The sequence below is a fragment of the Dermacentor andersoni genome, unplaced genomic scaffold, assembly GCF_023375885.2.
Source record: "Dermacentor andersoni unplaced genomic scaffold, qqDerAnde1_hic_scaffold ctg00000039.1, whole genome shotgun sequence".
Taxonomy (NCBI): Eukaryota; Metazoa; Arthropoda; class Arachnida; order Ixodida; family Ixodidae; genus Dermacentor; species Dermacentor andersoni.
This window is the reverse complement of record NW_027314752.1, coordinates 639,902-665,867: the sequence shown is the minus strand read 5'-3', so window position 1 is coordinate 665,867 and position 25,966 is coordinate 639,902. Positions and strand designations below refer to the sequence as shown.

At 46.9% G+C, this 25,966-nt stretch overlaps 1 protein-coding gene across 1 annotated transcript; it reads left to right on the top strand.

Moving 5' to 3' along the window:
* Positions 1-4,248: 4,248 nt before the first annotated feature.
* Positions 4,249-24,997, top strand: LOC126526462 (ubiquitin-conjugating enzyme E2-17 kDa-like). Its single transcript, XM_050174374.3, has 3 exons — positions 4,249-4,482; positions 14,406-14,728; positions 24,364-24,997. Exons 2-3 carry the CDS (start codon positions 14,528-14,530, stop codon positions 24,610-24,612), a joined length of 450 nt encoding a protein of 149 aa, XP_050030331.1. The 5' UTR covers positions 4,249-4,482; positions 14,406-14,527; the 3' UTR covers positions 24,613-24,997.
* Positions 24,998-25,966: the final 969 nt, after the last annotated feature.

Genomic DNA, 25,966 nt, shown 5'->3' with positions numbered 1-25,966 from the left:
TACAGCTACGAACGGCCCTCGATGCAGTGGCGGTTCGAGTTGGCCTGCAAAAGAAACTCATCGCTATTTGTTCGCTTTACATACCCCCACATTTGAAACTAACAAACCTGAATTTCAGTCCTTCATAGATGAATTGCCAGAACCGTATGTTGTTCTTGGCGATTTCAATGCACATAGCAGCTTGTGGGGAGACTCTCGCATCGATGCGTGAGGTCGTCTCGTTGAACAGTTTCTTTTTTCTTCTGGAGCGTGCCTACTCAATAAGAAAGAACCCACATATTACTCTTTGCTAACAGATCCGTTTCGTCAATAGATCTTAGTATAGTTTCCGCTTCTATACTTCCCGAACTCAAATGGGAAGTTACGAGCAATCCTTACGGGAGCGATCACTTCCCCGTACTGCTAAGAACATCTAAAGAAAATGAATTTCCCCCACAAGCTCCTAGGTGGAAGATAGATACAGCCGACTGGGAGAAATTTCGAACTCTATCTAGCATCTCATGGGCTGATATGTCTTCTTTAGAAATTGATGCGGCTGTGGAGCATTTTACAGCGTTCATAATAGATGCCGCATCAAAATGCATATCTGAAGGAAGTGGCTCGGCATGCAGACGGCGTGTCCCGTGGTGGAACGACGAATGTAGGATAGCTCGTAAGAAACAGAACAAAGCGCGGGGGCTGCTACGCGCTTCCCCCACTGCAGAGAATCTTATCAACTTTAAGAAAGCGAAATCTCAAGGCAGGAGAACCCGCAGGCAGGCCAGAAGAGAAAGTTGGCAGAACTTTTTATCGAGTAATAACTCATTTACAGATGAGGCCAAAGTCTGGAACAGGGTAAATAGAATTAGAGGTCGACAAACGTACTCACTCCCCCCGGTAAATACACAGGGCGATACACTGCAAGATCAGGCAGACTCACTTGGGGAGCACTTTGAGAGCGTGTCAAGCCCAACAAATTATTCAGAATCCTTTCTCAAATACAAACAAATAGAAGAATGTAAGCCACTCATAAGAAAATGTCGAAAGAAAGAACCATACAACTGTTCTTTTAGTATTGCCGAGTTCAGAGCTGCCTTGAGATCATGCAAGAGCTCCGCACCGGTTTCTGACAGAATCATGTATGAAATGATCAAAAACCTACACAATGACACCCAAGTTACACTACTCACAATTTTCAACACTATTTGGGCTGCAGGATACTTTCCAACTGCATGGAAAGAAGCAATTGTGGTCCCTGTTTTGAAGCAGGGGAAAGACCCATCCATGGCGGCAAGCTATCGTCCGATAGCTCTTACAAGCTGCCTGTGTAAGGTTTTTGAAAAAATGATTAATCGCAGACTCATACATTTCCTTGAACTCAACAATATACTTGATCCCTATCAGTGTGGCTTCAGAGAAGGCTGATCGACAACAGATCACCTTGTACGCATTGAAGGATATATTCGGGACGCATTTGTACATAAGCAGTTTTTCATGTCAATATTCCTTGACATGGAGAAGGCATATGACACAACATGGCGCTACGGCATCTTGCGAGACTTGTCGGAAATGGGCATCTGTGGCAATATGCTGAAAATAATTGAAAGCTATTTGTTGAATCGCATCTTCCGAGTGAAAATCGGCAACGTATTGTCGCGACCTTTCACACAAGAAACAGGTGTACCACAGGGAGGCGTGCTGAGCTGTACGCTCTTCATCGTGAAGATGAACACGCTTCGTGCTTCGCTACCACCTGCCATTCTTTATTCTGTCTACGTTGACGACATTCAAATCGGCTTTAAATCCTGTAACCTCTCAGTATGCGAGAGACAGGTGCAGCAGGGCTTGAGCAGGATTTCCAAGTGGGCAGACAAAAACGGATTTAAAATCAACCCCCACAAAAGCTCTTGTGTTTTTTTTACAAGAAAGAGAGGCCTGTTTCCGGATCCTTCCTTGGAACTGTGTGGACACCAAATACCTGTCAACAAAGAGCACAAGTTCCTGGGTATTATACTTGACTACAGACTCACTTTCATTCCACACATTAAATATCTGAAAGAAAAATGTCTAAAAACAATGAACTTAATGAAACTTCTATGCCAGACTACATGGGGTAGTGACAGGAAGTGTTTAATGAACCTATACAAGAGCCTAATTCAGTCTCGATTGGATTATGGTGCTGTAGTATATACCTCTGCCGCGCCGAGCGCGCTAAAGATGCTAGATCCTGTTCACCATCTAGGTATCCGGTTAGCCACTGGCGCTTTCAGAACAAGCCCATTTGAAAGCTTATACGTGGAATCAAATGAATGGTCGCTCCATCTACAGAGAACTTGCATCAGCCTTACACATTTCCTAAAAATACATTCCAATCATCAACATCCATGTTTTAACGCTGTTAACGATATGACATGTACTACACTTTTCCATAACCGTCCCTCTGTAAGACAGCCTTTCTCGCTTTGTGTGAGGGAGCTTAGTAATGAAATGCGTGTCCCACTCCTCGAGCTTCGCCTAATGCATCCAACCAAGCTGTTACCACCTTGGGAGTGGCCGCTGATAGAATGTGACATATCCTTTTTAGAAGTAACAAAACACGCACCAGAGATAGAAATCCGAATGCATTTTCTGGAACTCCAGCACAAGCACTCCTGCGCAGAGTTCTACACAGACGCTTCGAAGTCAAATGCCGGGGTGTCTTATGCTGCCTTCGGCCCATCTTTCTCAGAATCTGGTGTACTACATCCGGAAACAAGTATCTTCACGGCCGAGGCCTACGCAGTATTGTCTTCTGTAAATCACATAAGAAAATCAAAACTTCAAAAATCAGCGATATATACAGACTCTCTAAGCGTCGTGAAGGCCTTGATGTCACTATATAGACACAAAAATCCAGTACTTAATCAACTGTACTCCGTCGTGTGTAAAGCGTACATATCTAACCAGCATATCATTATATGCTGGGTGCCTGGCCATAGGAGCATCGAGGGTAACGTTCTGGCGGACGAGATGGCCACGTCAATCGCATCGCAAGCTGTTAACCCCAGCGCTGCGGTGCCTGTCACAGATCTGAGGCCTTTCTTGCGAAGGAGATTGCGAGACCAGTGGCAACGCATGTGGGACGCGGAAACGGATAATAAGCTCCACCTGATAAAACCACAGTTAGGATTCTGGCCCTCTACTACAAAATCGCGCCGAACAGATGTCCTATTCTGTCGTCTCAGAACAGGACACACGTTTGGCACCCATAATTTTCTACTCACCGGAAGTGAGCCTCCAACCTGCAGTAGATGCGGGGAGAGGCTGACCGTACTCCACGTCCTCCTGGAGTGTCGGGAAGCCGAATCTGAGAGAAAGAGACATTTTTCATTAGCATACCGACAGCACATTCCCCTTCTTCCATTGATGTTACTCGGCCCAGAACCGCTATTTGACACCAACGCAGTCCTAAGTTATGTGAAAGATGTGTTGCATGTTGTTAGCCCCACATGTTCGTAGCGTCTCCTCTCTTCAGAGGATGCCGCTGTGATAGTTCTGTCGTATAGCACGTGCCTCTAGGCCCTTGTGTTTCAAGGGCTCCGGCGAGGCAACAGTGCTCCAGGTATTTTTACCATCTCATATATTTTCTATTCTGCATCATTCTTTTACGATGGATTTTAATGTTCGTAGTATTCGTCATTAGTCATCGCCATAATTTTATAGCAGGTAGATTTTACGCACTATATTTAGGCCACTTTACAGCCACGTCACATCTTCTTCACAAGACCCATCAGTCCACGACGAAATCACTAACACTGTCTTGGCGCTCTTTGGCCATATCTGGCCCTTGCGCCACTAAACCACACACATCATCATCATTATCATCATCAATTAGTAGCGACTGTGCGTGTCCGCAACGTCTGATACATGTCGAAAAGTACGCATTGCTCTGAAATTTACGAACAGTGAAGGTATATAAAGCGTAATAAACATAGCCACAAGAACGTTTGAATCCACAAGCACTAAAATCACACAGATCGATGTACTGCCTATCATTCCCATGGTGACTATGCACGTATATGGCATTATAGCCGAACAAGTGCCTCCGCATCGATTAAAAACTACCGGAAAGCAAACGTTCCCGGCCAGCACACCGAGTCTCAGAGGTAACGTGTGAGGCCGAGTGAACGGAATGGCTTAGTGAAGGGAAAAACAAGGAAATACCCCATAGTGGGTATCGGGCACATGTGCCTTTGGACTCATCATTAAGATTATTTTCAATGCTCGGACAAAGTAGAGGAAGCCGAAGACGTTGTCAAGGAACGCTCGGCTGATCAGGCGGTGGAGTCAGCGGGAGGCGGCGATGCGGTCACCGCGAAGAGCCCAGGGTGCGCCCATTGCCCAGCACGTCATGTGAAGCCGGCTCCGCTTTACACCGGCGGGTCATCGACGTGCAGAAGTGCGGGCCGACAACTGCCAGGGCGAAGTGGTCCGGGAGGTCATGCGGTCGAGTCGTCCGGACATGTAAGCATTTCGTATACCTTAATCGCTCGATTAGCTTCATTTTCAATGCGTTTATGAGCTTGTATACCGCTATCATGAAAAAGTGAAAGAATTGCCGTGGTTGAACGCCGTTGAACTAAGTTTGACGAGCACGGTTCTGCTTGCTTTGGGAAAAGACACAGACGCTACTCTGCCCCGTCAGGAAGTACCGCAGCTGCAATTACACCACGAGACAACGCACAGACGCTACTCGGCACGGCAGCAGCAGCGAGCGAATTGACGCGGAAAGCACAGCGCCTGCGAAGCTACCAGCGCTCGGTGCACTATGCGCACATCGCAGATCTCTTTCAAGATACGGGCGCTCGCGCGGCGTGCGCAGCAGCCGCCGGTAGTTGCAGGCTAAGTCCCAGTTTGACCTTGATTGAACTTGAAGGTCACATTTACGGAATCGGGCGTTTTCTGGGTTTGTACCTGGAGTATATATAGCAGCGCTATCGCTCTAAAAACATTGCCCACTACTCGGTTACCTACACATAGGGCATCCGTCTAATTCTCCGTGCGTAGATGATTAGAAGGCCTCCAGAGCCACACAGAGCGGTTGGGTTTAAAAGTGACGAGGCCGAAGGGACGCACCGTCGTGCTCCGCTCAGTCGGCTCTAGTTGCCGGAGCCAGGGCAGTGTCCACTTCTGCCGTACTGCGCACGCATGTTAGCGTTCCTGCTGAGCGGCTGTGTGCATGTAGTATACTCGCCGTGGTGAACGTGAACGTAATTTGTGCTATCCTTTGGACGCTGAACAACGCCGACGGGTTTCTTTCAGTCTCGCCTTTGTGCGCCATCGAAGTGCGTATTAGAGGCGCGACGCATGCAACGCCGTTGGCGGTGCTCTTCATCGCGCCAGCTTCCCGAGACGTCCCCAGCGCAGCGCTAAACCTTGCAATGTTTCGCTTTAGAAGGAAACTGACAGTTTGTACAGCGAAGCGGTTAAGGGCCCCTCACCAGGCCCCGTTGCAAATTTTGGTTATACGCTGGAACTTGTGACGTGTCCCCTAGGGAGCATTCTGCCGCAAAATTTTTTTTCCAAATCGGCTCATTAATAGACGAGATGGAAATATTTCAGTTCCGCGAACTCGTGATTTCAGGATGCGAGCTCCGATGCCAAGCGAGACACTCACACTCTCCATGTACCCCGTCTAGCCTCCGCAAGGGAAATTCCTTCCCTGCGTTCTCCCATACTGCATCTCGAGGATCGCGTGAGGCATACGTTCCGGGCCCCGCCTTAATTTTTTTACTCCTTTCTCTTTTTGCGGCGCGGCGCACTTCCGCTGATGGCGTCGCGCGCGAGTTACGATTGTCTCGTTTCGCGCAGCGCGCGATTTTGCGCGCTGTGCACGAATGCACCTGAGTAGCGGTATAAGCCAGTGCTACACGAATACTGAGGCAGACACAAGCAGATCACAGAGCGTGATCCCGCGCTGGAACAGGGTAAAAAATGACATAGTTTCGGTGTATGCGCGTGCGACTGCACGGCGAAACGACGAAACCGGAGTACATCTCTTGCTGCTTTGCGAAGTAAAACAAAAACATGCAGATATTCGGTCTGTGTTTCTTTATTATTTATATAAACTGTAATTCGTCTATTCAAGCAACAGATTACAGAAATAAGAGATGCTGCCTTGAATAATTCTCGAGGTCACGTTTCACTACGAGCGACATCACTAGCGCAGACACGTGTACGTAGGCGCACTGGCACGTCTACGTCATCCTCCGGCTTGGAGCGCGGCGGCCGCGAGAAGGGAAAACGGCGTTCGGTTTGACATTTCATATCTTTCCGCGGCGTTTAGCAATGTAATGCTTTGCATACGCGATTATTATCGCGCATTGCAGGCTTTGCGCTTGTCAGCTCAAAATGGCCAGACCTTGTGAGGGGCCTATTAAGGCCTACTTTCCCCAGGATCGTGTCTGTGTGTTAACACAAAACTCCCCATACGTGGGCCGATCCCGAAGATAGTGCAATGCAGGGCTGGGCCGCGGCGGAGGTGCAGCTCGTCATTAAGGGGCCTACATACACAGCTTCGTTGGTCATCCTTCTTTGCAGAGTGGAAGGGCACTGAATGTTTTTTTTTATTGTGAAGCAATTATACGGACACTCCAGGCGCATTTCTGCCGTCGCCATGAGGTTCCGTTTAAAGTCCAAAGGTGACAAAATGGTCGCCGAGCGTTGTATGTTGTATGTGCGAATGAAAGCGTGTGACTGTGAGCCAGCGAACGCGGTTCAATTTTGCGTGCGCGAACGACGAAGGGGGCGTTCTTCTCTAGCGGCTGCTGCTTACTGCGCGGCCGTGCGGGCGCTGTATTGGGGGCGAGGACATACGGAGTCGCCATCTGTCGGAAGCGGCTCCATTCGTAGTATGAGGAATCACGCGGCGCACTCCTCATAGGTTTCGCTTACGGCGCTCAATAAGACCACCACACTGCAGCCCTCCTGGACATTTATCTAAATACTCTGAAAACGAGCGAGCTTTCTCACAGTCGAAATAATAATCTTGGGCAAACTGAAAGCAGAGAATCGTTTACAGACGCTATCTCTTTACCGAATACGTACAGTGAACGCCACTGCGCGCGGTCGCCGCGATGGAGTCTCCCGAACCGGCTTCTTGCGTGAAAGGTAGCCAAACGCTGAAAGTAAACTATGTGAACTATGTTCTTATAGTGGGCTGTCTGTATAACCAAATGGGGCATAACAGAATGGAGCCTCAATCCAGCGATCGCACGGGTTCGCAGCGACCGACTGCGCGTCTGCATGCATGTCCGCGCACAATGTTTCGCTGTCGCTGTGCTTTCGACGTTTCGTTCGCTTGAAGCCATAGATGCACGAAGGTCAATTCGCTCGCTGCTGCTGCCGCGATTCCTCCCTCCAGCGTTTTGACAGCGAGTTTCCGCGGTCATCGATCGAGATGAGTTTGTGTTTACCTGTGCGCGCGTGACACCATGCTTGTTAATTTAGCTAGTAAGCGAATGCTTACAAGCTTATACGACCGATAAAATTGCTATCCTTCTTTCATATAGCTATCTACTAATATGCTATCGCAATCAGTGCTTCGCCTTCCGGGCAAAACTGCGAATTTTTTTTGTCGGCTGCTTCCCTGAACGAGCCATGAAATAGTTTCACACCCCTTATAAATACAAAAATGGTCAGTTTCGTCAAAGGGTGATAAGCACTGACGGCGACCGCAAGGCCTTGCGCTGAACTTGGAACTTCTCCGACGGAGGTGCCCTAACTGTATAAGCAACTTGGTACGAACGGGACATGGCCGATGCCCCGACATTTCTGACACCCTAAATAAAGCTTTAACTTCCGTGCGGGGCCTGCAATGACATTCGCAGAGGCGCCACTGCGCTGCTTCTTGTAAAGAGTGGCGCCAACGAAATTACATAACTTTCAGGTATAAAGCACTCATATTGTTTTGCACTTAGCTGACTAAAAACATTCAAGATAAAAGGCAGCGCTGTGAAATATGTATAAATAATTTTGTTTCCGTGCTTCAATTATCAAAAAAAAAAAAAAATTCTGAGGACTATACAATACATTGCTTTATAGCAACTTTGGAGTTCGAATAATATAGCATCTACATCGCATATGAGGCCTAGATAAACATGCGGCATACATGTAGCTAAAAATATACAGAACATTGCGGCGTCGCCGGCGGTGAACATTCGCTTGGAGTGATCACACAGGGTGATAATTTTAAGTTTTATGGAATGTTTAAATATAGCCTGCTGCAGGTAACATGAGTATAGTTCTTGAGCTGTACTATTCAGAGAGGCGGACATGACTTGCACAAGAAATCGAAACACATATACAAGTAATTAACAAAAATCCACTAATTATCCTTCGAATTGACTACTTTACGTCACATATTGCGATTTGGGAATTGTAGCCAGTGAATTTGCAAGGCGTATCCACATGAAATTAATTTCCAGATCGACGCCTATTTGGGGAAACCCCAATTTGGTCAAACTTGCAGTAAAACTTCGCTGTTTCACTTACTATTTTAACAAAACAATCTTTTATGCATTGAAGTACAAAAGTAATTGGAACACCCATGTACGCATTTCCTTCCACACTTTGAGAAATATCTCGAGACTGGTGTCATCCTGCAAAATAATTTTGAGTGGACACGTCTTGCAAGCTCATTGGTTACAATTCTTAAAGTGCAATACGTGCCGTAAAGTCTAGTTAAGAATTGAATTCATCATCATCATCATCATCATCAGCCTGGTTACGCCCCCTGCAGGGCAAAGGCCTCTCCCATACTTCTCCAACTACCCCGGTCATGTACTAATTCTGGCCATGTTGTCCCTGCAAACTTCTTAATCTCATCCGCCCACCTAACTTTCTGCCGCCCCCTGCTACGCTTCCCTTCCCTTGGAATCCAGTCCGTAACCCTTAATGACCACCGGTTATCTTCCCTCCTCATTACATGTCCTGCCCATGCCCATTTCTTTTTCTTGATTTCAACTAAGATGTCATTAACTCGCGTTTGTTCCCTCGCGCAATCTGCTCTTTTCTTATCCCTTAACGTTACACCCATCATTCTTCTTTCCATAGCTCGTTGCGTCGTCCTCAATTTAAGTAGAACCCTTTTCGTAAGCCTCCAGGTTTCTGCCCCGTACGTGAGTACTGGTAAGAGACAGCTGTTATACACTTTTCTCTTGAGGGATAATGGCAACCTGCTGTTAATGATCTGAGAATGCCTGCCAAACGCAGCCCAGCCCATTCTTATTCTTCTGATTTTTTTCAGTCTCATCATCCGGATCCGCGGTCACTACCTGTCCTAAGTAGATGTATTCCCTTACCACTTCCAGTGCCTCGCTACCTATCGCAAACTGCTGTTCTCTTCCCGAGACTGTTAAACATTACTTTAGTTTTCTGCAGATTAATTTTTAGACCCACCCTTCGGCTTTGCCTCTCCAGGTCAGTGAGCATGTATTGCGATTGGTCCCCTGAGTTACTAAGCAAGGCAATATCATCAGCGAATCGCAAGTTACTAAGGTATTCTCTATTAATTGTTATCCCCAATTTTTCCCAATCCAGGTCTCTGAATATCTTATGTAAACACGATGTGAATAGCATTGGAGAGATCATATCTCCCTGCCTGACGCCTTTCTTTATTGGGATTTAGTTGCTTTCTTTATGTAGGACTACGGTGGCTGTGGAGCTGCTATAGATATCTTTCAGTATTTTTACATGCGGATCGTCTACACCCCGATTCCGTAATGCCTCCATGACTGCTGAGGTTTCGACTGAAGCAAACGCTTTCTCGTAATCAATGAAAGCTACATATAAGGGTTGGCTACATTGCGCACATTTCTCTATCACCTGATTGATAGTGTGAATATGGTCTATTGTTGAGTAGCCTTTACGGAATCCTGCCTGGCCCTTTGGTTGTCAGAATTCTAAAGTGTTCCTGATTCTATTTGCGATTACCTTAGTAAATACTTTGTAGGCAACGGGCAGTAAGCCGATCGGTCTATAATTTTTCAAGTCTATAATTTTTCAAGTCTTTGGCGTCCCCTTTCTCATGGTTTAGGATTGTGTTAGCGTTGTTCCAAGATTCCCGTGCGCTCGAAGTTATGAGGCATTGCGTAAACAGGGTGGCCACTTTTTCTAGAACAATCTGCCCACCATGCTTCAACAAATCTGCTGTTACTTGATCCTCACCAGCTGCCTCCCCCCTTTGCATAGCTCCCAAGCCTTTCTTTACTTCTTCCGGCGTTACTTGTGGGATTTCAAATTCCTCTAGACTATTCTCTCTTCCATTATCGTCGTGGGTGCCACTGGTACTGTATAAATCACTATAGAACTCCTCAGCGACTTTAACTATCTCATCCATATTAGTAATGATATTGCCGGCTTTGTCTCTTAACGCTTACATCTGATTGTTGAAGTGAATTAGTGATTTCTAAAAATAGTTGGCTATTTATTTCACTTTCTCGCGTCAATGATGTCCACCTCTTCGAATGACATATCCCAAGAACAAGAAATATGCTATCGGCCACAGGCGATCTTTAAAAATTCCACAAAACTTAAAGGGGATCACTCTGTATGAATGATATCGCAATGATACGCTGCTAGGCTAGCTGGTGCATGTTGACAAGCGATAGTGAGTTGACGTGGACACTTCTCCATGTTTGTCTTTTCGATCTTCTGCTGCGGTACACATCTGGTCAAAAACTATTCCTTTTGTTTCTCTCTCCGCTCTCTCACTCTCTTGAGTGCGGAGGGATGCATGGCGCAACTAAAGCACATGCAGTGACTCTGTTGGCGCAACATGCTTTCGCGGTTATCGCTCGCCTCGTGAAAGCTTTATAATTACGTACTGTTCGTAGCAGGCGTCCTTGCAACGACTGCCCGCCGTGGTAGCCCACTGGCTGTAGAGGCAGACTGCAAAAAACGCCCTTGTTGGGTGCACGTTAAAGGGGCCCTGAACTACCACTCGGGCTTGGTGAAGTCCGCGGGTAGGATACGCTGCTGTGAACACCTCAGCCAAGTTTTGCTATCGTACGTGGTGCGATGGCAAACGTACCAAGTTTCAGAAGCTTCTAGTGTGCTCTCTGAGGCGAATGCTAGGTTGCCTGATTGTTGTCATTACCTAATCGCCTGGTAAAATGAACAATGCATGGTTGAGTGTTGTGCTCTCAATGCTGCTGAAAGAGAACAACAGATTACAGCAATTATACAGGCTCTAAACTCGTTCCCTCCGACAGCAGCCGACTTTCACAGCGGGCACCAATATCTTCTCAAGGACGTGTGGATGGATAAAATAAGCATCCGATTTGAAATTGGATGGTGCATAATTTATTATTTATTTATTGTACCCTCAGGGCCGAAGCATTACAGAGGGGAGTGGCAAGAAACAAGCATTTCTGTGAAAAGATACACTTATACATGGAGTTATATAATGTACCAATACAAATACAATACTCTAATTAACAAATAAAATCAATACAAATCACCAAACTACAAAACAATGTAAAATGACAAGATGATACAGGTAAGCACAAGCAAACAACAAGAAACAACGAAAAATAACATGAGGTAAAGAAATAGTTACTGTTAGTTAAAGCATTCTTGAAACTTTGATGGTCTGTAATTTCTGCAGTAATGGTAGGAAGATGGTTCCAGTCCTCACAAGTCCTGGGAAAAAATGAATACTGAAAAGTAGAAGTCCTACAAAAAGTAACGGTACTTTATGTCGGTGGTCAATGCGTGATGATGCATACTGGGGAGGAAAGATGAAATAATCGTGTAGTGAACGATGGTGAAATATGCGGTGAAAAAGACACAAGCGATGAATCTTACGGCGAGATCCTAGTGATGGTAGTTCAAGGCTCGATTTCATATTAGTCACACTTGTGGTTCGAGCATATTTAGACATAATAAAACGTGCGGAGTTATTTTGGACCATTTCGAGTGAGTAGATTAGATTGTCATGGAAAGGGTCCCAAACAGAGGCGGCATATTCCACCTTCGAACGAATTAGTGTTTTATAAAGTAAATGTTTTAGCGCCTCAGGAGCGCGTGAGAAATTCCCGCGAAGATATGGAAGTGTTTTGTTGGCGCTGGCGATTATGGATTCAATGTGATCGTTCCAGGTTAGTTTTGAGGATATAGTGACGCCAAGAAATCTATATGACGATACTACTTCCAAAGGAAAGTCATCAAGATGATATGAAACATTTGCATTAGTAGATCTAGTTACACGCATGACGTTGCATTTTTAGTGTTCAATTCCATGCACCAAGTCTTATACCAAGCGGACACATCATTAAGATCAGACTGTAGAATAGTAGTATCGTTAGGACTAGTTATTTTTCGAAATATTACACAGTCATCTGCAAACAAGTTGATATGGGAAGAGACGCAGGAAGGTAAGTCGTTAATGTAGATTAGAAAGAGGAGAGGACCAAGCACCGATCCTTGTGGTACCCCTGAGGAAACAGGACTCGGAGGAGAGTCAATGTTATTAACAGAGACAAACTGGGAACGATTTAGTAAGAAAACATTCAAGCCATGCAAGTACTTTGGAATCCAAATTTAGTAACTGCAACTTATATAAAAGGAGATTATGACATACTTTATCGAAGGTTTTTGAAAAATCTAAAAGTATACAGTCAGCTTAAGAAGAACGATCGAGGATAGCATGAAGACGGTGAGTGAAACATGCGAGTTGAGTATCATACGAGAATGTCCTGCGGAGACCATGTTGTGAAGGCGAAATAAAATGAATTCGATTCAAGAAAAGAAACAAAATTTGAGAATAGAATGTGCTCGAAAATTTCACATGGAATGCTAGTTAGAGAAATGGGGCGATAATTTAGAGGCGAGTGTTTACTACCAGACTTGTGAAGCGGATCCACCCTCCCCATCTTCCAGTCAGTGGGGAGGGAACTGTTCTCTAGGAACTGCTGAAAAATTTTTGTTAATGTAATTGATGAGTAACGGACTGTATTTATAAGAAACTTGGGATTTATGGAATCGTACCCAAGTGAGGAGGATGCTTTCAAATTTTTTATAGCTTTGACCACGTCACTGTAGTCTATAATGGGAGACATTACTATAAATCCCAAGGCTTTAATATGAGGAAGCATTGTTTGAGTTGTTGTAAAGAAGTTGCGGACAAAGACTTCATTTAACACACGGGCACACTGCGCATCAGGTATAGTATTCCCCGCAGAATCAACAAGAATGATTGCGCTATCACTTGACTTTGCTCGCAAGCAGATCGCGAAGTCGCCTTTCTCACAAACGCTCTCTTTTCAACAAAAGGCACTGTCCTCACATTCTTCTAGACGCTTTATTTCGTCATCACACGCTTTTTTTTTTTCGTCATTCCCTTAGACGGCTGCTATTGGCCGATAGCTGACATCAAGCTGCAGTCGGCTTCTCAGCTATATGGCGTAGATACCGCGGCCACCACGAGGTGCCGCCATGCGTCCACTAGCTAAGTGCCCTGCAGCTCGCTTGAGGACAAGCGCGTTTGACGTAGGCTTATGTTTAGAGCGTCCTAAGCACCAAAGGCGGAAGTCGTGACGTCTATGTTAACATCTGACATGAAATTTGAACTGCGCGCCACGGCGACATTTAGAAGGCGGAGCGTTGTGGGCACGTCCCATTGCGCCGTAGCCTTCGCAGTGCAATATATTGAAGAAGGAAGGGGAGCACAGCTGAGGCCGTGTTTGATTGCCAATAACTTCGCTTCTGCTGAACGCATTGAAGTACTTTTTTGCGGTAAAGTGTTTTTGAAATAAAGTGTTTTGAAATGTTTTGAAATAAGGTGTTTGAAATTGAAATGCCTTTCCCTACTTCAATAAAAAGTCCTTCTGGGCCCTATTATATAAATAACCCCGGGTGGTCAACGTAAACGTAAAGCCCCTTAAACTGGGCTCTAGTTCAGCGCTCCCCCTTTCTCCCCACTTCTCCGCGCCTCATAATGAGTGCGTGGTTATCGCACATAAAACCCTAGGAATTAATCATTGAAAGGATAGATACTCGGCCTTCTTGGTACGGCGCACTGCAAGTGAAGCATATGAAGGTGGGTACAACACATGCGCTATAGTATATATAGTGCATTTATTGTACTGCCCTATGTTCTTGTTTCTTTAGCTTCACTTCCAGTTTTAATCCTTGCTCTGATTTATTCGCGGTCACTGTGGCTCACAAAGGAAAATGGGAGTATTTAACACTATTTACAAGATATAATTGCTCCGAAACAAATAAAGAAATACTGAAGTGTGTATGGCCGGCAGAAACAATGACCGCATTGTCTGAGTTGCACGCGTGAAGTGAAAACGCCGCACTGTAAGCAGCACCGATGTTGCCGGGATGGGACGGCTTCTTCGATATTGTGTATCTTGGGCGCCCCGCTGGCCTACACGCAGATCGACCAGCGAAGCCCAGCAGCGACCAGTCGCTTTCCCCATCTGGTAGTCGTCTGCGGGCATAGGCCACGCGTACCACGTGACCGGTCAGCGAGCAGTGACCGCGACAGCCGGCGAGCGCCATGGCCCTGAAGCGCATCAAGAAGGAGCTGGATGACATCAGCCGTGACCCACCGGCCAACTGTTCGGCGGGCCCCATCGAGCACTCGGACTTGTTCAACTGGCAGGCCACCATCATGGGTCCGTCGGACAGCCCCTTCGAAGGGGGAGTGTTCAGGCTCAACATCGTCTTCCCCAAGGACTACCCGTTCAAGCCGCCCAAGGTTTGTACACAGAATAGGCTGCGTCAATGGAGTTTTAACTTGTCCGTGCCAACTGGATGCCGAGCCACCGGAGACGCGTAGACGTGAAGCAGCCGCGTTGGTGGCCCCATGTTGTGGCACAAAGTTTAACAAAGTATTATTGCGACGCCAAACCGTATCGTACTTAGCTGCTGGTGCAAAGCGTCGGCAGTCAGGCAATCGCTAACGTGCAGGGCTTTTGTATGTTTCGACGACGAGAGCCCCAGAATACACACACACACACACACACACACACACACACACACACACACACACACACACACACACACACAAACACACATATTTTTATACATATATATATATATATATATATATATATATATATATATATATATATATATATATATATATATATGCCCGCGGTATTGAGTAAAGTGTCATGCGGACAACGTAAAGGTATATCTGGGACACGTCGCAGACGTCGCTCTCTCACAGCGCTTATGGCTTTTCACTATCGAGGAAGGAAATAAACTAGGAGGGAGCAACAACTTGATTACTTGATTTGGGTGAGTCGGTTCGTCTTGAATGTAACTTGAAGTAGCACGAAGGATTGAGGACATGAACAGGAAAACTATCACAACAGTATGAGCGCTGACTGCCAGTTGGAGTTGGTTAACGGCTGGTGCTTCTGCAATAAACTTCAGTTGGCAGTCAGCACTCGTCCTGTCGTGGTTCTTTTTCTGTTCATGTCCTCGTCACTTCGCACAGCTTCAAGTTATATTCAGGACGGAGCATTTCGTCACGCTGCCAGCCTTGTCAAACAAACTCCCTGTGAAGCCAATACCCTTTCACTTTTTCTCCTTCGAAAAACTCGGCGCACCACGTGACCCTGCGATCAGCAGACCCCAGGGTGCTTGGCTCCCGGTACGCACTCGGGAAGATTACACCCCCGTGGATGTATTGCATATCGAAACATAATTTTAACACTCTTACCTTCTCTGAAAATTTCGGAAATAGGTAACTTTCTTACCAAAACACTCCTAGTGCACCATTTAATTAATTTCAGGGTGCCCCGCAGGGGCGTCTGCGTCAGCAGGCGTTTGGTGTGTTGCGACACCACGGACCCGAGCACACGAGGGTCGGACCCTCCCGCGTGTAGCCGTGCGCGGCTTAGCCGTGTCTGGGGAAAGGGGGATCCTGGGGGTTGAGCCGATGCTGGGTGTCTGGACCTTTAAGGCCCCCCGGCGGACGCAACACACCCCTTTGGCCTCTGCTTCACATAGACGGCCCCCCCGGACTGACCCACCCGGGGGAAATCGGTAGTTGCCTTTTCCTGTCTCTCTCTCCCTCCAGCCTTCGTCTTTCTCTCACTTTTCATCTTTCCTGTCTTCTCCTTCCTTCCGCCTACTTCCATATTTTCCAGGCAGCAAGGGTTAACCTTGTGTGATTAACCAACCTAGGTTATTTCATATTTGGTTATAGTGATGACGTACAGCTGGCGTTTACAGGACCTGTTCTTACAGTCTCTGTAGCGTCCCCTTGTAGGACTCCATGGTGGGTGGCTGGCGTTATTGCCGAAAATTCAATTCCTTTATGGCAACATCCTACCCTCCACTTCCTGATCGCCCTCAGAAAAGAGGGCGCACCGATGATTTATTCCAGTTTTTTGGTCGACAAAAAGAATCCTTCCCTCGTTTTCACGTGATCCACTCTGAAAAAGCAGCTAAACAAGTGCGAACAATCTCCCCGTTCCTTGTATCTAAGTCTCTTACCGAAGTTTTTGGTCCAGGATATAAGGTGTCGAGGATGGCTAGCGGAGACCTCCTCCTGGAGCTCCGCGATCAGAAGCAATTTGAAAAACTGCCTCGGCTAGTATCATTTGGGGAGACCCGAGTAGTAGTAACCCCGCACCGCACGATGAATACCTCCCGCGGCGTTGTCTCGGACGATGATTTGCTGGAGCTCTCTGAGGCTGAGCTCTTGGAGGGCTTCAGCGAACAGAATGTCATAAATGTCAAAAGGATCAAGATAAGGCGAGACGGTAAAGAAATTCCGACCAAACACCTAATACTCACCTTCAATTCAAGTGTCCTGCCCGAGTCAATCGAGGCCGGGTACATCAAGCTTCGTGTACGCCCGTATGTGCCAAATCCTTTGAGATGTTTCAAATGCCAACGTTTTGGCCACAGCTCGCAGAGCTGCCGAGGCCGCCAAACATGCGCCAAATGCAGTGCCCTTGAACACGCCACTGAAGCTTGTGCAAACACTCTCCACTGTGTAAACTGTGATGGGGAGCACGCCGCGTACTCGCGGTCGTGCCCATCGTGGAAAAAGGAAAAGGAAATTGTAACAATAAAAGTAAAGGAAAATATAAGTTTCAAGGAGGCACGTAGGCGGGTATCGTACCTGCCCAGGAAAACCTTTGCCGATGTGGCGCGTCAGGGGGCAGCGTCACAACGGCCTCCGGCGGCTGTCCGACCCACAGTCAGTGAGTCGCCAGTCACGCCATCTGCCCCCACGGTGGTTGCAGCTAGCGCTGCTCCGCCAACAGAGCAGACGGAGCCATCGACCCCGAGGGTGGGCGCAGTCGAGGCTGCCCCAACCTCCGAGGCCCCCTCCAGCGCTGGCAACGGCCAGCGCAGCCAAATCCCTCAGGGAGCCCCATCGACCTCCGGGCTGGTGGGCGCAGGGGTCTTGCCCTCCAAGGCGGGACTCCCTCTGAAAACCTCTCGCTCGCAAGAGCGCTTGTCCGGCGTCTCACACGAGGCAATGGACACTACACCTGTCCCCAAGGCGCACCAAACGCCTAAGGAGCGTCGAGAATCGCTCGAACGCTTCAAAAAGAACAAAACACCTATTACAGGGCCTCGAAAGGGCTCTGTAATATAAGGCATCCACTCCGTTTCCGTAAACACAGCACCAATTTACCTTAAACATGGATACACAAATCATTCAATGGAACATCAGAGGTCTCCTTAGAAACCTTGATGATTTGCAAGAACTCATCCACAAACATAATCCAAAAGTGCTGTGTTTACAGGAAACACACTTAAAATCTAAACACACAAACTTTCTCCGTACGTATGTTACGTTTCGCAAAGATCGCGATGATGCCGTCGCATCATCGGGTGGTGTTGCGATTCTTACTCATAGAAGTATTGCGTGTCAACCTTTACAGCTACAAACGCCCCTTGAAGCAGTGGCGGTTCGAGTTGTCCTACTAAACAAACTCATCACCATTTGCTCACTTTACATACCCCCGCATTACCAACTAAACAAACATGAATTTCACTCCTTGATCGATCAATTGCCAGAACCTTATGCTCTTCTTGGCGATTTCAATGCGCACAGCTCCCTGTGGGGCGACTCTCGTATGGATGCGCGAGGTCGCCTTGTTGAGCAGTTCCTTTTTTCTTCTGGAGCGTGCCTTCTCAATAAGAAAGAACCCACATATTACTCTCTTGCAAACCGATCCTTTTCGTCAATAGATCTTAGTATAGTCTCCCCGTCTGTACTGCCTGAACTTGAATGGGAAGTTACCGACAACCCTTACGGTAGCGACCACTTCCCTATACTGCTTAGATCATATAAAGAAAACGAATATCCACCATACGCTCCTAGGTGGAAGATTGAGACAGCTGATTGGGAGAAATTTCGATCTCTAACTAGTATCTCATGGGCTGACCTGTCTTCGTTAGGAATTGACGCTGCAGTCGAGTTTTTTACAGCATTCATAATAGATGTCGCATTTAAATGCATATCAGAAGTAAAAGGCTTGGCCTGCAAACGACGTGTCCCATGGTGGAACGACGATTGTAGGATCGCTCGTAAAAAACAGAACAGGGCGTGGGGGTTGCTACGCGCTTCTCCCACTGCAGAGAATCTAGTCAACTTTAAAAAAGTAAAATCCGAAGGCAGGCGAACCCGCCGACAGGCCAGACGAGAAAGTTGGCAGATATTTCTATCGAGTATTAACTCGTTCAGGGATGAGGCGAAAGCCTGGAACAGAGTCAATAGGATAAGAGGGCGACAAGCACATGCACTCCCTTTGGTAAACACAGAAGGCGATACCCTACAAGATCAGGCGGACTCGCTTGGGGAGCACTTTGAGAGTGTGTCAAGTGCCAACCATTACTCGCAATCCTTTCTCAAATATAAACAAATAGAAGAATGTAAGCCACTCATGAGAAAATGTCAACAGAATGAACCATACAACTGTCCTTTTAGCATTGCCGAGTTGAGAGCTGCCTTGAGTGCATGCAAGAGCTCTGCACCGGGATATGACAGGATCATGTATGAAATGATCAAAAACTTACATAAAGACACCCAAGTTACACTAGTCACACTTTTCAACACCATTTGGGCTGCGGGACACCTCCCGACTGCATGGAAAGAAGCTATAGTGATCCCGGTTTTGAAACAAGGCAAAGATCCTTCCTCAGTGGCAAGTTACCGCCCGATGGCCCTGACAAGTTGCCTTTGTAAGGTATTTGAAAAAATGATCAATCGCCGTCTCGTGCATCTCCTAGAGTCCAGGAAAATGCTTGACCCATGTCAGTGTGGTTTTCGGGAAGGGCGATCTACAACCGATAATCTTGTGCGCATCGAAGCGAGCATTCGCGATGCATTCGTGCACAAGCAATCTTTCTTATCTGTATTTCTGGATATGGAAAAAGCGTACGACACAACCTGGCGGTACGGAATCCTGCGCGATCTTTCCGCGCTAGGCATCCGCGGCAATATGTTAAATATTATAGAGAGCTACCTAGAGAACCGTACATTTCGAGTGAAAATAGGTCCTGCACTGTCGCGTACATTCATACAGGAAACTGGGGTACCCCAGGGTGGCGTACTCAGCTGCACGCTCTTTGTCGTCAAAATGAACACGCTTCGTGCATCTTTACCACCAGCTATTTTCTACTCCGTCTACGTAGACGATATACAGATAGGATTCAAATCCTGCAATCTCACTGTCTGCGAGAGACAGGTACAGCATGGTTTGAACAAGGTGTCACAGTGGGCACAGAAAAACGGATTTAAAATCAATCCTCAAAAGAGTTCTTGTGTGCTGTTCACAAGGAAGAGAGGCCTAGTTCCGGATCCTTGCTTACAAATGTGTGGACAACAGATACCAGTAAACAAAGAGCACAAATTTCTAGGTGTCATACTTGACTACAAACTCACTTTCGTCCCCCACATTAAACATCTTAAAGAAAAGTGTCTAAAAACAATGAACATAATCAAACTTCTATCCCAGACTACGTGGGGTAGTGACAGAAAGTGCTTAATGAACCTCTATAAAAGCCTCATTCGATCACGACTAGACTATGGCGCCGTGATTTACCACTCTGCCGCCCCGAGCGCACTAAGGATGCTAGACCCAGTCCACCATCTAGGAATCCGACTGGCCACTGGCGCTTTCAGAACGAGTCCCATACAAAGTTTATATGTAGAATCAAATGAGTGGTCACTTCATCTGCAGAGAACATACATCAGCCATACATACTTTCTGAAAGTCCACTCAAACCCCCAACATCCCTGTTTTAGTACCATTAATGACATGACATGTGCTACACTCTTTCGCAATCGTCCGTCCGTAAGACAGCCTTTCTCGCTGCGTGTGAGGGAGCTTAGCGAAGAAATGCACGTTCCACTCCTCGAGCTTCGCCTAATGCATCCAGCCAAGCTGCTACCTCCTTGGGAGTGGCAGCTCATACAATGTGATATATCGTTCGTGGAAGTCACAAAGCATGCCCCAGAGATTGAAATGAAGATGCATTTCCGGGAACTCCAGCACAAATACTCCTGCACGGAGTTCTACACAGACGCATCAAAGTCACACGACGGGGTATCCTATGCAGCCGTCGGTCCATCCTTCTCGGAATCCGACGTACTGCACCCGGAAACTAGTATCTTTACGGCTGAGGCCTACGCACTGCTGTCGGCCGTAAAGCATATAAATAAATCACAACTCCAGAAATCAATTATATATACGGACTCCTTCAGTGTTGTGAAGGCCTTGATGTCTTTCTGTAATCACAAAAATCCAGTATTTAATGAGCTCTACTCCGCACTGTGCAAAGCATATATATCTAAAAAACATGTGATCATATGCTGGGTGCCTGGACATAGGGGCATCGAGGGAAACGTTCTAGCCGACCAGATGGCCACATCAATCTCATTGCATGCAGTTAATCCTACTGCTTCGGTCCCTGTCACAGACCTGAAGCCTTTCTTAAGAAGGAAACTACGAAGCCACTGGCAACGCATGTGGAACGAAGAAATAAATAATAAACTGCATGTAATAAAGCCACAATTAGGTTTCTGGCCTCTTGTAACAAAATGCCGCCGGACAGATGTGCTATTCTGCCGCCTAAGAATAGGCCACACTTTTGGCACACATAACTTTTTACTCACGGGAAACGAGCCTCCAACCTGTGGTAGATGCGGGGAGAGGCTGACCGTCCTCCACGTCCTCCTGGAGTGTCGGGAAGCCGAACATGACAGAAAGAAACATTTTCCCTTAGCATACCGGCAGCATATCCCCCTTAATCCTGTTATGTTACTCGGAGCAGAACCGCTCTTTGACAATAACGTAGTCCTAGGTTTCCTGAAAGATGTTGTATTACATGTAATTAGCCCATACGTTCGTAGCGCCTCCTCTCTATAGAGGATAGCGCTGTGATAGTTTTTCCGTATAGCACATGCCTCTCGTCCCTTGCGTGTCAAGGGCTCTGGCGAGGCAGCAGTGCTACAAGTGATTTTACCAGCTTATATATTTTCTATTTTGCATCACTCTTTCACGATGGATTTTATTGCACATAGAACACGTCATTGTCATCGACATATTCTTATTACAGATAGATTTTACGCACTCTAGAGCGACTATTTTTAAGGCCCCTATACAGCCACTTTGCATTAACCCCATCGATGTCATAACTACATTGCAAACCCATCACCACTGCCTTGGCGCTCTTTGGCCACACTTGGCCCTTGCGCCAGTAAACACTACATATCATCAATTTCAGGGTGCTAAAGAGGTGTCTCGCGCGAAAAATACACTTCGCAAAATTGAATGGTGCTCGGACACTTCAACATTTGTAGCGAGTAAAAAGCCGTGTCTATTTCCCAGCGGCTTGCGCCAAGTCATTATCGAACGCGACACGTAGTCGCAGTATAAGCTATGGATGTCAACCTGCTACATTATATATTTGGCGTCCCTGGTGGTGAAGTCATAAGACATAGCTTTTAATACATACCTCTATATGGAGAGTTGGTCGAAAAAATTCCGTGTTAAGCCAGAGAACCCCCTTTCCAATAATGGGCAACAATGCGCAGTTTGAGTCCATTGTGCGCGCGATTGGTACAGTACAGTGGCTAACGGCCCATCGGCCACGATAACAATTGCACGAGGCCGTCCAATTTCGCCATGCGCCATACGCAGATAGGAGATGAAAGAAACCTAGGCCAGAAGTGCCTAAGTCTGTATTGCATACAAGGGGGATAGCAAAGCAATATGGGAAGCCCTGGTAAACACCCGCCCAGTGAGGGCGGAAGGTGACTAAAGGGGAACCAGAACGATAGCGTGCAACATTCGTGCATTAATTACGCATGCACGCGCAGCAGCCGTCGCCCCTCTGCCGCCTACGACGGCATTCACGCCTTGGTATATGCCACGCCGCGCATCGCGGCCACAAATTAAGCGGAACCTCCCTGAACGGGAACTGTCGAAGATAACGTGTAAATTTTATGAGGCCGTCGGCATGGTGCGGAATGTATGTTTGGCAATGTTAATATGCGCATCTCTCTGCGCGTACGCCTCACACACACACACACACACGCACGCAGATATATATATATATATATATATATATATATATATATATATATATATTTATATATATATATATATATATATATATATATATATATATATATATACATAAAAATATAACGCATACGTATTCACACATGTAAATGTGTTTATAACTCATATAAATGCAAAGACGGAGCTACCTTTTCCTCTTTTCCCTTCTGCCTTTCACATCTTATGCTAGTTTCGCCTAAATTGTTTCACCATGGTGCTGATTTATAGATAAACTGAAACACTGAATAGCATGTCTCATCAGCCTATGAGAGAAGCTAAGGTGCTACTCCCCTGTTAAGATGCTGTATTATTGTGGGCGTTGCTTCTGCAGAGTGGCTGAGAGGTAACGCATCCGAGTGGCAATCTGTAGACCCTCAGTTGGCATCCAGACTGGAAAGCGCTTTTGTTTATTTGTTCATAAGCGTTTCGGAAAACACTACGGGATCGTTTCGCCGGACGTGTGAAAGACTAGAGTAGTGATAAAATAAAATATATCGCCTAAAAAGAAAACGTAGTCTGTATTTCTGGGAAACACCCATTGGGTGAAAGGGCGAAATAAAAAAAGGACCCTTTCCAACGGGTGTAAAAAGGTGAGTTTTAGACACCATAAAACACCCTTAAAGCGCAACTCCGACATTTCTTTAACCAGATTAGGATTTAATCTTCTTAAAATTGCACTGACAGTCCGGTCACCGGTAGGGTGGTTCAATTTGCTTAGAAACCCATCAATAATTTTAAATAACCAATAAACGAGGTACCGCAACTGAAACGTGTATCTGCTTCGTGTGATGTCACGATGAGTCGACGTGAGATCCTACACTACACACGATTAACCTTCGATGCCTAGAAATTTGGAAGTAAATAGGAGAGAGGACAAGACAGGAAAAATTGAATGTGAGAGAGAAAGACTAGGATTGGAGAGTAGGACAGGAAAAGGCAACTACCGAGTTCCGCCAGATGGGTCAGTCCGGGGGTGCTGTCTACGTGAAGCCGAGGGGTTTGTTGCCTGCGCCGAGGGGCCCTTAAGGTCTAATACGCAGCATCGGATCAACCCCCAGGATTCCTTTTCCCCCGGACACCACTAAGGCACATACGGTTAAACGCGGGAGGGGCCAACCCCGATGTGCTTGGGTCAGTGGTGTCGCCACACACCAAACGCCTATTGACACCCTGACACAACGGAGTCCACCACCCTGTCTCAAGCTGCTGCACGCGTGGAAGAATGCCAATGCCTCGTCCGCACATTTACCAGCAGGGATATTCTCACCACCCCTTCACCCTATGTTCCGGACTCTCTAGTCGGACTTTGGGTTGCTGCCTTCAGCGATGGAGCTTCCCGCAAACTTGTTTCCAAGTACCAGGGCCCCTACCGCGTGGTCAGTCGAACGTTTTCTATGAACTATACGGTGGAACCGCTCGAGCCACCAACGGATAAGCACCGCCGAGGGCGCGAAATTGTGAATGTTGAGCGGCTAAAGCATTACCTCAACTCACCTGTATTATTCTACTCGTAGGTCGCCGGGAAGGCTTTTCCGTCGGGAAGATAATCGCGCTGAAGAAGCACGAGCCGTATGCACTGCTTCGAGGAAGTGGACGATGGCGAGTTAGTCGAAACCTTGTGCCTGCATTGCCTGAGGTGTGCGACATATCGCCACGATGCTGTGTTCTCTGACGACTTCATTAAGCACCAGAACGCCTCACGACATTATGCATACATACGTATACACAGACCCCTGGAAGTACCCTAAGAACGTTAACAAATTAAACTGTTTTTCCTACACTGGCGCAGGTGAGCTTCATCACCAAGATCTACCACCCGAACATCAGCACGCACGGCGACATTTGCCTGGACATCCTCAAGTCGCAGTGGTCGCCGGCCTTGTCCATCGCCAAGGTGCTGCTGTCCATCTGCGTGCTCATGTGCGACCCGAACCCGGACGACCCGCTCATGCCCCGAGTGGCGTCCGTGTATAAAAACAACCGGGGTCTCTACGAGACCACAGCCAGGGAGTGGACCAGGACTTATGCCATGGAGTAGGGACCGCAGGTCCATGCGATGCCATGCCGGCTTGGAGAATGATCCCCCACTGCTCCTGCCTGTTGTTGCGAACGGGGGTACAAAAGACTAGGCGGGCCTATGTTGTGAAGACGCGTCCACCAAGCGGTGACTTTGCATTCGCCGTCAGTGTTCCTGTGCTGAATTTGGCTTGAGGGAAGATGCCGATAGCGGAGAAGAGTTTTTAGGCAACTGCGAATACAACATTCTGGCCCGCCTGATAAAGATATAAACTAGTATGCTCACTAATTCTCGTAGAAAGGTCCTTACATGAGCGCGAAAGTGTACTTATGTGGCAAGTTAGACACCGATCGTGTTCACCGTACGTATTGAAGGAAATTGTGCCCATGTGGGTGCGGTTTTAGAAGCACTCTTCCAGCGTCCTTACTTTTTCTGTAACCTTCAAAAATGGGCGTAGTCGTTCAAGCACACCATAATGCACCTTTACCGCACCTTTGCTATTTTTCAGGGTTCTCAGAGTGTTAAAACACGTTGGCGGGCTAGTCGGTTAGAATCCGTGGTAGAGTGTATAAGTGCGACTGAACGAGGACGTAGAAATAAACATACACAGACACAGCCCTTCTGTGTATCTGTTTCTTTCTACGTCCTCGTTCAGTCGCGCTCATATACTCCAAGAGTGTGTTATGCGCAAAACATACACCTTGCGAAGTTTAAAGGTGCTTTGACACTTCAACTGCTCAAGCAAGTCAAAAGCATTTCATACGAGCTTGTATACAGGGTGTCCCACATAGCTTGAGCCAATAATTTAAAAATGAACGTATATTCCCCAGCGGTTTGTGCAGTCAAAGCACAGTGTCAAAGTAGGCTACGCATATCATACTGTTGTACCATTTGTATGGCGCCCCAGGTGGTAGAGCGACACAGTTTTAATTTTTTCCAATCTCGCTTTTCGCTTTTTACCCCCGACCTTGTTTAAGTTGTTTAAGTTGTGCTAGTTTAGAGATCCGCTGCCAAGCGTGGGCCAATCATAGCTTTACAAAGCGCATCTTCTTTCTAATGTAGCATCGGCAGCAGCTCCATATTACGTATAGAAACGCGCTGTTTAGTGCTGTATCGGTCGGAGTGAACATTCGCAGGTGCTTACGACCACGGAGCAATCCCCTGCCGATAACACATCACTCATTGTGGAGGTCGTGCTTCCCGGTCATAAACTGGGGAGACACGATCTGTCTTTTCCTCCCCTGTCTTGTCCTGCCTGTGTGTTCTTAACACTAAATACTATCGCCTTCGTGTTGGTTTATAGAAAAACGGCAGAACGTGGCGTCAGTCTATCACAGCAGCTAGAGGCACGACTGCACTCTCCAGGCGTGCTATT

Excerpts from the sequence above, each read along its gene's own strand:
- LOC126526462 (XM_050174374.3), top strand. The coding sequence starts at position 14,528 with ATGGCCCTGAAGCGCATCAAGAAGGAGCTGGATGACATCAGCCGTGAC. Across the intron at positions 14,729-24,363 it reads ACCCGTTCAAGCCGCCCAAG|GTGAGCTTCATCACCAAGAT; the intron begins GTTTGTACACAG and ends ACACTGGCGCAG.